Raw genomic sequence first — 15,513 nt, 5'->3', positions numbered from 1 at the left:
AACTATAAATTGAATGCTACTGATTTTTGACTTTTACACCAATTGTTTTCTTACATTTTGTCTAATCTTACCTGTAATTGATAGTTTTGTTTGTGTTCTTTTATTGTGCTTTCTTGTTTTCCCTTTTGCTCCCACAATCTAACAGTTCGATTTTTCCCACCTCCTTTTTTTTTAATTATCGCTAAAAAAAATTTAGCAATGACCACTCCATAAGTTCTAGTGGCTATCATACATGATTTTTATCTTTAGGGTTTTTTTCTCATAAATAAAAGTTTATTTTATATAAAAATTATTGTGAATAGGAATACACCTCCGGAGCACATAGTAAAGCACATGCAACATCCAGTTATTGCTAAAAGCAAGTGTGATTATTTCTGATGCATGCAGATGATATGCATTTATAGTGTTATATTCTGAGAAAAGAATTTTTATCATGTAGATATTAAAGTATTTTGGTAGTCTTACATTTTATGATTAATTACAACCTCCTTAGCAGACCAGACAAAGCATCAACATAGGTTGGTACCGCATGATTGTTCTGGTCTGGGATGTCAGGGATACTGCAGATTCAGGTCCGGAAAACTGGAAAAGTGGAATTCCAAGCGTGTAGCGACAATGTGCAGTTTGTCTGCTGGTTTGAGGCCCAAGATACGGGTGACACCAGCCCAAGTTTCATGTTCATGTCACTTGCAGCCTTATGTACTTTCAATAATCTGACATCCTGGAATATGAATTTTACTGTCTTAAAGCTACAGTACACTCCCGATTATCTGCGAAATTAAGTGGCAGGGCCATTGCAGATAGTGAAAATCGCGGATAATCCGCAAAAGAGCCGAAAATGGGAAACAAAAAAGGAAACATTAATTTCAACTTAAAAATCTAAAAATTTATGTACAGTAAAAGTTACAATTAACAGTAAAAATTTTTAAATGGTGCTAAAATTTAGTATTTTACTGAATAATGAACATACAATACATTTCAGTGATGTAAACATAAAAGTGCTCGGTACTTGCTTCGTCACAAGGATACAGTACTGTACGTACTCGGAGACTTCATTAGACACTGCGTGAGTTCCGAGAAGGCCCGTGGCATTTTACTGTATTCTGCACACAATACACTCATCAGTAAAGTTCAAATTTGCTCACTTGTAATAAAATACAGATTTACATATGTGCTGTATTATTTCATAGCATGCGCGGATAATAGGGAGTTTACTGTACTTCCAAAATACCAGCAGAAGACCAGATGCCTGTGAGCCTATGTACAGAAGTCTGCTTCTCAGTAGGAAATATCTAACCATCTGGTGTCATTATTTATAGTTATGTAATTTATTAATTTATTATATATTAATTTAAATTATTATATTATTTTTAATATTATATATTAATTTTTTAATGGCCATTGAAATTTCAATGCTGATTAGAAAAATAATTAATTTAATATTGACAGTGTTTAATGTTTGATGCATGGATTCAATTTTTTTTTTCAATACTAATGTTAATTTGAACAGAATGCAGAATGAATGGTGCATCACATGAGTTGCTTGTGTGTTCCAGCCCCAGAAGGCACGTACCCCAAAGGCATGCGTGACGTGTTCAAGGTGCTCATCAGGCAAGAAGGCGTGACTGCCTTGTATAAAGGCATTGTTCCTGTGTTGCTGCGAGCCTTTCCAGCAAATGCTGCCTGTTTCATTGGTTTTGAGGCATCAATGAAGTTCCTGAATACTATAGCACCTAATTTGTGAGAAATGCATCGTTCACACTCTGTTCCCATTAGTACCTTCGGTTTAATTTTTTGAGTATATAAACAGAATGAAAGTGTTTGAGTTTGTTTTTCTTTTTACATAAGGTTTTATATATGTTAATAAGTTTATACCAGAGTGTCCCACAAAGCTTTGCTCTCTACTTGTATAGTCCTCGTTTGTATAATCACTTTTGTTCAGTTGATTGTAGTTATGATAAGGACTTCAATAACTAAAAAGTAAATTGCTATTGAAGATTACGATTGTAAGAAAGCAGAATTTGATTATTCTGTTTTGACACAAAGGAATGTAAAGTACTTCGTACAGGTTTGAAGTAAGTTTTGTTGTAAGACCACTGGGGTTTTCATCTGTTCATAAAAACATGTTTATATAAGGATTCACAGTGTCTGAATTTTCTGATGTAACCAAATATGTAACATTTACAGTGTCACTGTGCATGTTGTGCTTAGGTAATTTTGAGAATTTACCAACTTCAAGGATAGTTTTTTCAGTGTGTTTGCATTATAAAATCCACAGATATGGTAGCAATTTGCTCTCTTGACTGGCAACAAAATTTGTAGGAATATCAATCAGGGTGTCCACCAACCATGAAAACCAGTAAAACTGGGAAAATTGCAGGGACTTGACCAGGAACTTACCGGGAAAAAAACCATAAATTTCTAAATAATTCTGTTAGTTCTAAATAATTGTGGTAGTAATTAATGCTTTCCTTTTTTTTTTACGATGGGTGAGAACATTTTTTCCCCCCCATTCCATTCCACCAGGCCAACAGGAAACGTCTTTGTGAGGGAACACGTGTTGCTGGAATCTCAGTAGAGTGACAGTGCAACGCGAAGGATGCGATGCAGTAGAAAAATATCCGGAAGTATGCCTGCGGCACACCGTTCCCCCTTAACGTTGTAACAGCCGCCGGCGATGGTTATCTCAATCTTGTCACCTTGGTTGACAGAAAAGGTGTTTCAGAGTGCAAACAAAGGTTTTCCGTGCATGGCTCACACTGCACAGCGTGCACCCTTCTTAGCATTCCACGTCTCGCCCGCTCACGCGAGAGAGACTTAACCTTCTTGACCTCTTCGGAGTGCTATGTATTTAACGGCCCCTGTCTAATGAACTAAAATTTTAAGGAAAATTTGTTTCATTTTCCTGATTGTATCAGTGTCAAATGGACTTAGCGCTCGTTAAAGGATACATTTGTGCTGCGTTTATGCTTGTTTTTGGTGATGGTCTATCCAATATGATTTCTTGGGCATCTTTCCTCTTCGGAAGATGTCTACTATTTAAAATAAATATATATTTTCTTTTGAAAACTTGTTGACTTTGTGCCAGAGACAATGTTGCACTTCCCTTCGCTCACCGAACTATCCGAACTCACCGAACTTACGGAACTAGCGGAGGCTGGCGTCACAGCTTAAGTACCTGAGGTGCCCTTCTCGAAGGGACGAGAGAGGCCGTGACAAAGTCGCGTCATCCTGGGCCGACCCGACGCCTGACATATCGAGAAAGGCTGTGTTTATTCACGCCACTCCTTGCAGCAGCTTCAGTAGGCCCAGAATTCCCTGGCTGAAGGTGATAATAGCCCAAGGCGGGGCAATGCGCGGGGAGTGGAGGGGGAGGGTGTAGCGAGGACCCTTGTAATCCAACCAGGCACACGGGGTATGTCTTACGTCAGTGGATACAGATGACACTGCACGTAATGACAGTGGCCATGCAAGGCCGCCAGCTAGCTCCGAACCTGGCACATGTCACGGTCCTGTCTGTGTTCGTAACACAGCCCCCTCCTTAAACCTGTTCATCCAGAACAGGTAACGCATCCCTTCTGGCATATTCCCTCAATCTGTCCAAATGTACCACTTTTATCCATCCCCTCTTTCCTCTCTGGATGTGGTAGACCACATCATTTAGCCTCTTCAAAATGTCATACGGGCCTTTTCATGCTGCTTTAAGCTTAGGGCACCTTCCCTTCCTTCGTTGCGGGTTGTACAGTCACAACAAATCGCTCTCCTGAAATCCGGTTGAGTTACCCTTCAAGTCGTACTTTGTCTTCATTTGATTTGATGGCAGGTTTCTTCATGTATAAGAACCATTCGCTCCTCTAGATGATTCACATATCAGTGGTGCATTCACAGATTATTGTTTTGAAACTGCAAACAGAATAAAATCTGCCTGGATTTATGCAAAAACGAAACTTTGTTGCTGAGAAATGATTTTGGATAGTGGGGAGTGGGTTAGCTAATTACTAATAACATTATTGTCATAAATGTTACTTTTTAATTTTAAATTTGCACAGAGCCAACTGACGTTTTAGAAATTATATTTGGACGAGGAGACTAGTAGTGTTGTCGGTGCGGACCTCTACTGCCCGTAGAGCTGTGCTGTGCTGCTTGCGGGTGTTCACAGTGCAGAGGGCGGGACCAGGTTATGGTTGTCCCGTGCCGCTGGGCTGGGTCCAGAGTCGGCGGGATGTGGTAGATCAGAGAGGGACCCTGTTGGTCACCTACTGTTTTGGTCCGTCGGCTGGTTGGACGGGAATCCTTCTTTTCACAGACGAGAGAGCCAAACGCCCCATCGTGCATCTTCTGGGTTTTTTTGTTCATTGTAAACAAATATGGCGGTGTTGATAAAAGGATGCTAATGGTCAATTAGGTTAGGTTAGCTACATTATAAATACTTCAAAACATTGTGGACGGTTGATTTGGTTAGGATAGCTACATAAAAGATACGGCAAAAAAGCATGAACTTCGGGGAACGTTGGGTTTTGGCTCTCTCGTCTGTGAAAAGAAGGCTTCCCCTGGTTGGACGGGGTCTGCCCCGGTGCTCCTGGCGAGGCTTGTCTGGGCACAGAGGGCGGGAAAGAAAGGCGGGTGTGGTCGGATACTGGCCAGGGGGAGTGACGGGAAGCTGCCAGCTGCTAGGCAGGGAGCTAGCCGAGGAGAGAGAGGAGCCTTGAATATCAAACCAGTAGTTCTTTACGATGCACCACTAGCCAGCTTCACTGATGAACGTGAGTCACAGACACCCAACAGCAAGGTAGCCAGTCCTTGGTCCTGATGGACAGGCCTGAGTTGACCCGGGTCAACGCCCGCCGCCGGGAAGTCACGGTAGTCCAGGAATATTAGTCAAATGAGGGCAAGTATCACGGAATGAGAGATAGTCAGCTATAAAGTTGTATAAACCTCTATTTTGGCACCCTAACTTATCGTAGGGTGTGTGCGACTGCAGATATTCCAAGGTCAAAGGTCAACAAATAAATTTTTTTTTACACATTTATTGCAAATATCTTGTTTCCTATGGGTTTTATGCTATTTGTATTCATCATAAATATTGTAGAGGATTAAATTTTCTACAACCTTTGTTTAAACCTTTTTTTTATATCTTGAACCAAGTTTATAGCTATCTCTCATTCTGAGGTGAAACCCCTAATATTCCTGGACTGCGATTCCAATTATAAAAACATTGGGGGCTGCCTGTTGATGAGACACATACCACATGATTCTACCCGAGTGGAGATAGTGTAAAATGTTTCACCCGCGGCCACTGTCCCACCGCCATATCCGGGCCAAGGACTGTTCAGTGGTGCGCCCGTGTCAAAACTCTTGGTGGGAAGTCGGGCAGTGTGGTTTTATTTAGTGTCTTGTTGTTGTGTGCCACTATTGTTACTCGTGAAATATTTATTCAGTATGTTCTCTAAATACTGTTTGTTGTCTAAATGAGTTATTGTGTATATCATGCTGTACAAATGTGATTTAATGTAACATAAAATAAGTATTTGTAAACTACAATTTGACCTTTGCAAAGGAATATTTGGGTACTGGTCTTCAAATTCACATTTTAAGTTTTTTTTAATCTGGTTTGTGCTTGAGGCAATTTATTGAAGAATTTTAATTTATTGAAGAATGTGTCACACTATTTTTATAATTTATATTTTATAAATCCATAAAAATGTTTTAAAAACTTTCAGTGAAACAAATAAAAGATTTATTTACATTAAAACAGTAAAGCTACTACAGTGATGTAAGCAGTAAAAGAAGTTTCTGTATCTTTTCCCATGAACATAAAAATTAGGGATGGGACGAATCCACATTTTGGTCGAATCCGAATCTTTGTTCGAATCCTCAGTGTTTGTCATCGAATCTCGAATCCCAGTCCCACACTAAAAAACTTCACCACATGTTATTAAAAAAATCACACATTTATTTTAATAAATTACATAGGCCTATGTATTAAAAAAATCACATGTGTATTTATAAAATCATAAAATAAGTGCATAGTGTATACACCTGATATAAAATAGAAACAAATAACCTCAAAAACCACACACGGAAGTTTGCATCTGTCTAATTCTCTGTTAATTTCAATAAAATATATTTGTATAACAGACACCATTAAAAAAAAGTTACGTTTTTTCTGCAATGTTATATTATTGAAGGTTGGAAATGATCGAGTAGTTATGCTAATTGACAAAATGCAGTGTAGTTTATCTTATGTTTGTGCTATTTCCGTTACCTTTATAATATAGTTTAGGTATACAATTTTCTAGAGCTGGACGAACCTCAGTTCTCTGGTATCGAACCATAGCAAACAAATTTCGAAACCATCCTAACCGAACCTCATACAGAAACAATTGTTTTGAATTAAAATGAACTGACCACCAGCATTTTGGTCTTTAACTGAATGGTGAGAAAGAAAGGTTCTCCAGCCATATGTAAAATTAAAACATTATATAGCTTAACTTTATTAAAACATTGCAAAACATTTTATAAGTAAAGTTTATGCAATAAATCAATAAATAATGAAGGAAAGAAAACAGTTGAGAGAAAATCATTTTGCATATAATCTATTTATATAGGTATATACTTTTAATTCATAAAGAAGTTTCATCTAAATTTCAAAAAGACTATCTTCCTTTTTCAGTGTACACTAACCTTCATTAAAAATAAATAAATAAATATATATATATATATATATATATATATATATATATATATATATATATATATATATATATATAAAGATGAAGAACATTCAGCATAAGGTCACATAACATATTTTTGTGGTAGACATAACCTAACATTTTTAATAAGTAAAACTTTTTAATAGGACATTAAAAAAAAGTCGAATGTGAATTAAGTTACCTATCTACATTACAAAACCCGCTGACTGCAGTTGCTGTTTTCTTGGAAGAATGCTGCTCGTCAGAAGAAACTTTAGACATTTTTTTGGGGTGGTTCTGGGTCATCTGGGTCGTCATTATCTTTTCTCCATTTGGAAAACTTAAAAGACGTAAGCCTGCTCATCGCAAATCACCTCAAGAACAATAATATTGTAAACGTAACGTAAGAATAATTAATTATTGTGGTCATAGATATTTGCGTCGGAAAAAAGAAAACACAAAAAATAATGATGGCTGCCGCGACTACGCTAGTCAACTTAGTACCGTACTGTAAAATTTACTGGACCAGTACTTTTAATACACAAGATTAAATTAATATTTTCAGTACCTGACTGTTATAACCAAAAAGGCCAAAGAAAATAAATACATCCCAGTAATTTAAAATACGTAATTTACGTAATCATTTCCTACCGCAGTTGTCTTGTATTAACTTGATCACGTTAGTTTTGCCGAAATACGAGAGTTATCGTACATGCGCTTTAGTTTAACGTATTGGGTACGCAATCTTTGGTGATTTTACAATACTTCTCGTACACGCACTATAGTTATAGGTATAATATACGATACCTTTGGCATTTGTACGATAGTTTATATTACGTAGTACGAGAAATGCATACAAAATTCTCTAAAGTAAACAAAAAACAAAGCGCGCCTATATGAAAAAATGCTATGGGAGTTATGCGACGATTAATAAATTTTTATATTATTTTGTCTGCGCTTGAAACTGTTGAGACGACGATTATGCGATAAAAGTCGGAATATTACAAGTAATGATATTTTGTTGTGCTGTGTTGTGAATGGTCTCAAATGGGGGTTAGAAAATAAGAAAAACGTAATTTTTTTTTAAACGAACGTTCGGTTTTTCGCATATATTTTAAGAGGTTTCGAACCGAACCGAACGTAAGGGTTCGGTTCGGTTAGAAATTTTCTAACTTCGCCCAGAACTACAATTTTCAATTACTACCTAAAACTCTTAAAAACCCACCTCGAATCCCACCTCGAATCTCACCTCGGATCCTACGAATCCTCGAATCCATAGGATTCGGTATATTCGACGAATCCAAGATTCGAAAATCCCATCCATAATAAAAATGGTTATGAATCTTTCTTCTTTACTTTAAATTTTATTAACTGCTACATATGTACTATTTTTGTGTCTTTTTCCATTTTAAATTTGAAATTTTAGGTTAAAACATTACTTATGCAAATGTGTTATAACTTCAATTGATATAACCATTTTAGATTATTTTTTTCTAATTTACTGAATTAAAACTATATTGCCATTATTTATGATACACTACTTAGAATTGTATGGACTGCTGCTATTGTTACTGCTTTAAAAATTACAGTTTAAAATGAGTAAATTGTGTAACAAATCCTATTGCTATTACTATAAAATATTCTGTCAAGATTCTTGCCGTTTTGAATATTAAGGGTAATGTAACCAAAGCTTTGCAATTTAAACGCACAAATATCCATTATGTATCCAAGATGAAAACATGAAACTTTGCCTTCTAAATGTAAACACTAGTGATTTAAGACTCGGAGGCTGTAAGAATATTTATATATATTTTTTAATACTAAAACATGGAAGTTGATATGGTTCTCTATTGTATGCATCATAAATGTGTCACTTATGTTTGGTGTAATAAATTGACTTCCATTCGTAACATCACGCATAGCATCACCAAGAATTTAGCATTTGAGTCACCACCCAAGTGATAAAAAATATATTTAATCAGCACGAAAGTGCAACTAAAACCTGGTAAAATCTGTACAGTTTAATTTTGTTTTGAATTTATTTTTAACTGCAGTATTTAATTTAATTTAATTTAGTGACAGCAAAACATGTTTTTCTCAAGTTATGATTATATTTTTGCATTGATGATAGATTATATTTCATTTATTGTTGTAGATTTGGTTAGTTGGTGTAAGCATTAAAAATATTTTCGAATATTCCACCATATTGTGTATGATTTCAAATATACGGGAATAAGTATTGTCTGAAAATTTATTTTGAATGACATTTCACTTAGGCATAATTTTGGCCAAAATAATTCTCACTGAGTGTGTAAATTTTTTTGTTTGAAAACATTTTAAATTTTTTAAATTTAAGACTCTTTTTGTTTGTGAAATATTTAAGTGGCCAGAGATGAAAGTTTTAATTTTTAAAAATGAAGGCCATTTTTCTCATTTCATAATGTGACAGAATACTGACATTTACTGTTGCTTGAGATTGAGAGATTGATACTTTAAATTTCAGATTATTTCAAATTAGTGGCTGTGAGTTGTAATGCCGGTTTAGACTTACAACATATAATATTTTTATATCATGTAATTACGTGTGAGGGCATTCACCAAGTGATACTGACGTCATGTTTGTTAGTATGTAAACTGCCGTTATAAGAGAATTACTGTAAGATTGTATGGAGACTTGTTACCATTGATGTAGCTGATATCTTTTGTTCTTATTTTTAAAATATTTTTTTAATGGTACTGCAAGTTTACAGGTTTTTTATGTATTGCTTGTAGACATTGAAAATAACCCTTTATTAGAGTTGACAAACTGTGTAAATGACAGCTACTAAGCAACAATTTTCTGGTTATATTGTACTGAGCTTAATTTAGTTATGTTTGAGTTAATGGCGAGCTAAGCACTTGATAACCCTTAACACCTGAGATAATCTCCACAGATATATTAAACATTTAACTGTGAAGGGAACAATATAAATAGCATTAATGTTTACATGTATACTTCTACTTTCATAATGGTTTGCATGTTTTGGAATTTGACATGATAAAGTTTTTACTTAAATTGCTGCAAAAAAAAAATAAAAATACTTTAAACCGTAAATGCGAAAAATTCTATAAAAATTGCAGATTTTACCTATTAGGCAGTGCAAATGTCATGTTTACAAGTCTCTTGCTTAAAGAGTTTGACTTGATGTTGATCAGGTATTATTTTATTAACAGATTTACATATTTGAGTAAAATTATAAACAACTCAGTAAAAAATGAGATGCTTATTAGCAACCAAACCGTAATATTTTAACAGCTATGTTGGTTAAGATGAACATTATTCCAGAAGTGCAGTTAGATGCAAAAACAAAAACAAAAACCTACTTGTGATTCTATAAAAGTATACATTAACAAGGGGTAAAAAAGATGATACTTTTTATCTGTTAAAATTATACTTCAGCCATGCAAATATTAGTAAAGATTGTTAAAATTGGCATAAAAACTGGCGGTGGCAAAATGCATGATACATATTGTGTTAACATTTCCCTTCTAGGATTTAAATACTTTGTTTTAATTTAAAATATAAAATTTTTAGTGATAAAAAATATATCACTTGAAAATTTTATTCCGTCAGTAGAGACCCGGAAATTTTGAGAGTTCAGTGAACTGCAGGACTTCACGGTACTGTGTTTTATCGAGCCTTATTTGATGATTGGCTGCCGCCCTTGAGATAAAACATTCTCGTCGTGAATTACTTGAATGTTGATTCGTCCATTCATATGCTGACGGTTTGTTAGTGATTTAAACTTCAAACTACCTTGTGGCATGTCAAACTGTAGCTCAGTTGAAGAGCTCTTAAAAGTGTTGGCTTTACCCTTAACCTGGGGCAAAACCAACAACTTCGGCGTCCTCCCAGGAGTCTCAACAGACAAGCCAACACAAACATGATTTGCAAAAAGAAATTATTTTCGCGCATCTGTTTGACCACAATTGACCCTTATTTCTCTTACTTATACTTTTTTTTTAAATTGTAGTTTTCAATTATTTTGTAATCTGGTTCATCGATGTGTAAGATAATCAGTTTTGTTGTGGGTGTTATTTTTTTTAACAAATTTCCATCCCTTACTATTCATTATACTGAGTGTTACAAAAAGATATAATTTTTTTGGTGGAGCAATATAATTGCCCTTCAACTTATTAAAATTTTTATTGTTACAGTTTTATATATATATACATACACACACACACACACACACCTAAAAATCCCTACGCCCGGGCATAAAAAAAAAATAAAACTTGTTTCACCTTAAAAAAACCAGTTTCTGCAGTGGCCGCTAGTGTCTCAGTCGGGAAAGTTTCTACCTGAATCTTGTCAATACTAATTTAATTCACGCAGTTATATGTCATAACTATACTGACACCTCGCCACAAGTTACCATAGTTGTAAGTACATTTTCAAGAGAAAGGTCACTTTAACTTCTGTGGGAATTGATCGTTTACTAACTTCGTGGACTGTCTCAAGGCATTAAACAGCCAGGTAACCATTTACACGAGTCGGCAAAAATAACGCATCCCTGCCGGTATTCGGACAGGCCATCACTGGTCAGTTGCGACTTACTTGTTAGCACGCCCGTGCTTCACGAGCCGCGCCTGAAAACACTCTTTCTTCATGTTGCAAAAGAAAATCCTCATGAACTCATCATTTCGACCACACATCCCATTTACGTTACGTTTCAATTCTTTCCTTTGATTTATTTCGTTACAATTCAAGAATTTAATCAATCCAATTCAATTCAATTTAAATACTTTTATTTCATTACTAATGGGTAGAGACACGGAAATGTCGGGCATTCATTTAGTCGCAAGTTAGAATGCGAACCTCCACACTCTCGCACTGTGTTCATGATTGGCCCGCAGTTACTTAAGACAGTAAATACTCATTTGGTAACCAACAAATACTAAAATACACTCTAAAAACGGGGTTGTCTGTAAAGTCGGTTTACGGACGATAATTTTACGTGATAACGTCATAAGAAAACATTGATGAAAAATTGCATACGTTTTAATTTTCAAATATTATTTACAGTTATTGGAAATTTAATTTAAATAATTTTTTTAAATATAATCACGAACAATTAGTTAAAAAGCCCGCCTTAACCTGTTTGATATTATGGAAGATTTTCTGGCACGGTGGTTGACCGGTTCTTGCACGCTCGGCTCAGGCGGAACGTGACAATTTTTTGTGCGTGCAGCCGGCGTTCATCAATTTATAAGACGTTATGACGTCAAAAATATAACTCATGAATAAATACTAAAATAGAATAATATGCATTATGTTCCAGCAACAGTTCTCAAACTTTCTATAAGCACAGTACCAACTTGTTTTAACCACTGTAGTAAAGCCTATGAAATGTCTGGTAAAACTTATAATTATACTTTACTAAAATAAAATAAAAAATACTAAACTTAAACATAAAATCTATTGAAAATAGCAGGAACAAAACTAAACTTACGGAAACCTAAAAGGGGCTTGGTGCAAATGCCACAAATGGTTCAGTTGTCCCGAGTTCAACAAGTTTTTAAATGAACTCTTAAAATTTCCGGGTCTCTACCCATCAGTTCAGATATACTCACAGATAATTATAAACAATTTTAAAAACACACTAACTGTATCACTGCAAATAAAACTATTTTAAAAAATTTGTTTTGGGGAAATAAGGCATGGTATTATGGAAATAGTAATTCAACTTTAACTGGTATACGTGTTACGATATAAATTTGGTATCTGGTTTTCTCTGTTTTTGTAGCCATACATAGATAAGAATCAGTGAAGAAAATCACTGCAAATAAAACTAATTTAATAATTTGTTTTGGGGGGATAAGGCATGGTATTATGGAAATAGTAATTCAATTTTAACTTGTATACTTGTTACGATATAAATTTGGTATCTGGTTTTCTCTGTTTTTGTAGCCATACATAGATATAAGAATCGGTGAAGAATAATCAGTTGTACCGTCACGAGAAAACACACATAATCCAGAGACTGGAGGCAGTTATTTAAACTTATTTTGTGAATTTCCAGTTTTACTGTGGTAATTATAACACTAGCATGTGTGTGATTAAGTGAATTGCTCAAATATTATATCAAGCCGGCTGTTGCGTACTGCAGTAGTGTTCAAATTTGCAAGTTGCATATTACATAACACTTTAATCTACTGTACTGTTAGGAATGCTAAAACACTTATGCTTAGAGCCATGATTATTTTACAGATTCATTGGGTAGCAAAGTAGACTTTAAGCACATATGCATCTGATTCACGTTCATGACGACGACTCTGCTCTTGACACTTCTTGACAACTCTGAGCCAGTCATGAACAAGGAGAAGTGGTAACCCAATCATGTTTGACCCGCCGAAGGATGTGGCCTTGTTATCAACCAATGAGTTCGCCAAAAAGGCTCGATTATTTATAGACAAGTTCAGTCTAGTTTGGGGTGAAATGAATCTGTGAAATAATCGTGGTTCTACTGATGATTCTAGAAGTAGTTAATAATATAAGTTAAGAAATATCAGTTCACAAACTTACAGTTAGAGCAGCTTTTTCAGGCCCCAGGGGGTCTCCACATTCCATAAAATATAATTTTCACGTGTACTTTGTCACAAGCTGTGGGTTTCTCGCACCTCGACAATATGTTTTGTAGGTACAGATAGAAATGCTTTGTTTGGCTGGCAATTCACAGCATGCAAAATTATACTGAGGCTTATTATTTTTTTTTAAATCTTTTGAGATCTTGTTAAATCAATAATTTATATGTTAAATTTAGAATATCAGATTTTTGAGTTTAATAGTTATATTTTAGTTTAGTTTTAATCAACACTATGGTTAGGGACCGGAAAAATTTGCGGGTTCAATGACCTGTAGGATGAACTCCATAGTTCTACGTACACTCTGTCAAATGCCACCCACTCATTGGCTGCTGTCTTGTGAGACGTCCCATCGTAGCAGCCTGTGATTCGATAAAGCTTTGATCATGTTTCTCACTGGCCCAGAGTCATCCAGGTGAGTTGTGAGCCAATAGCACAGGCAGCACTGAGGTATAACAATTTGCATTTTAGCCTATCGCGAAATGAATTCGCGAATTTTTCCGGTCTCTAATTATGGTTTTTCACAACCTTGGTTATGTTTTAGTTTATTAAAGAAAACTTTTCATTGGAACTGTATTTGTAAATGATAATAAATTTTTTCAGATAAATATACATTAGTGTTTTATTATAAGCATAATATTTTCCACACAGCAGTAATCACTTTTAGATAATCATAATTTTTTTTTATAGTTTCAATTGAAAAAAAAATTATTTCTAACTATCAAAGCATTTTTCTCCAAAATTTATTTTGGAAACTGCATTGTACTTGGAGTAGCTATAAAACCATAATAATTATTAAAATCTGTTATTTTCTTGTTAAATATATTTATAAACTGAGTAACAAAATGAAACTTGAGATAGGGTAATGCTATCATTTTGCAAGGGGCCTCTATATAAGTTTTGTGCTATATGAATGTAAACTAATGGGGCACATCTTTTCCACAGTGCAGTAAAATTTCATTTTAAAGTGGATAAATTATGTCTCAATTTTTGTTTTTTATAATTAAAGTGCTTAATTCTGCATTGTTATAAGCAAAGACTGTATCCTCGGACACATTACTACCAGGTATATCAATTCTCAGTGCAATAATTAAAAATAATTGGTTTGGGCAAAGGTTGATTTGATGATTTTGTGAATGCAATTATTTTGGTCACTGTCACAAAAAATTCCTAGACAGTGAATATTTGTTACAAGACAAAACATTTTGCTGAGACAATAAAACTAAGCAAGATTTTGGAGCTCTTTTTTCTTCTTAAAATGCTACATTTACAGTTTTTTATAGAACAATTTGATGTTTTATGTATGTTTACTTATCTGCTGCACACAACATACATCAGTAAATAATTTTAGTTTTAATGTAGTTCCTTAAAGACACCTAAAAAGATTAAGAATTTTTGTCATTAAGTGGATTACTTACATTTTCACATCAATGTTTTCCTTTAACTGTGAAAAGCAAGAAACTTTCATGTAATATTTGCTGATGAGTTGAAAACAAAACTTACTAAAAACTAACACACAAACCAGAAATAAAAAGTTAATATTTCATTCTTTCATGAAAGCACACTTAAGTGCTAAATATAGAATTTTTTTAATATTATATTCATGGTTAAAAGTTATGTTGTATAAAGCACTTTTGATTGCTGATTTTTCATTGGATATTCTCATGTTTTTTCATATATTTTTTTTCATTATAAATTCAACGAAGTTTGCTTTATAAAAATTAATTATATCACTCCTAAGTTAAGCCAAAAAATTACATGTAAAAACATGTTCAGTTTGATATTGAACATTCCAATTTCAAAACATGCTGTGTGGCATTTGATGCTGATGATGATGACCCTTCTAGGTATTCATGAGACATGGTTTATAAATTAAATAAAATACAAAATTCCACTGAGCCCAACATAACTTGTTAATGAATTATACAAATTTAATGGTGTACTAGAACTCTATAGAAAATCAAAAGCATTACCACATGTGTGTGCTTGTGTAGTAAGTGTAAACTTGTATAACAATTGCAGATGTATTCCCAATGACTGTCGGATTTAGAACCACTTTCATTTTTTTTTTGTAAACTTGTATAACAATTGCAGATGTATTCCCAATGACTGTCGGATTTAGAACCACTTTCATTTTTTTTTTTGTTACTTTTATAACAATTGCAGATGTATTACCAATGACTGTCGGATATAGAAC

The 15,513-nt window shown here is 34.4% G+C and overlaps 1 protein-coding gene across 1 annotated transcript in view; it reads left to right on the top strand.

Moving 5' to 3' along the window:
* Positions 1-13,928, top strand: part of LOC134529070 (congested-like trachea protein) — an 80,253-nt gene extending 66,325 nt beyond the window's left edge. Inside the window, exon 6 of the mRNA XM_063362777.1 lies at positions 1,557-13,928. Coding sequence (XP_063218847.1) covers positions 1,557-1,744 — 188 coding nt within the window. The 3' untranslated portion in view covers positions 1,745-13,928. The remainder of the gene's footprint in view (positions 1-1,556) is intronic.
* The last annotated feature ends 1,585 nt before the right edge of the window (positions 13,929-15,513 follow it).

The sequence above is a fragment of the Bacillus rossius genome, chromosome 2, assembly GCF_032445375.1.
Source record: "Bacillus rossius redtenbacheri isolate Brsri chromosome 2, Brsri_v3, whole genome shotgun sequence".
NCBI classification, from domain to species: domain Eukaryota; kingdom Metazoa; phylum Arthropoda; class Insecta; order Phasmatodea; family Bacillidae; genus Bacillus; species Bacillus rossius.
This window is presented reverse-complemented; position numbering and strand designations above follow the sequence as displayed.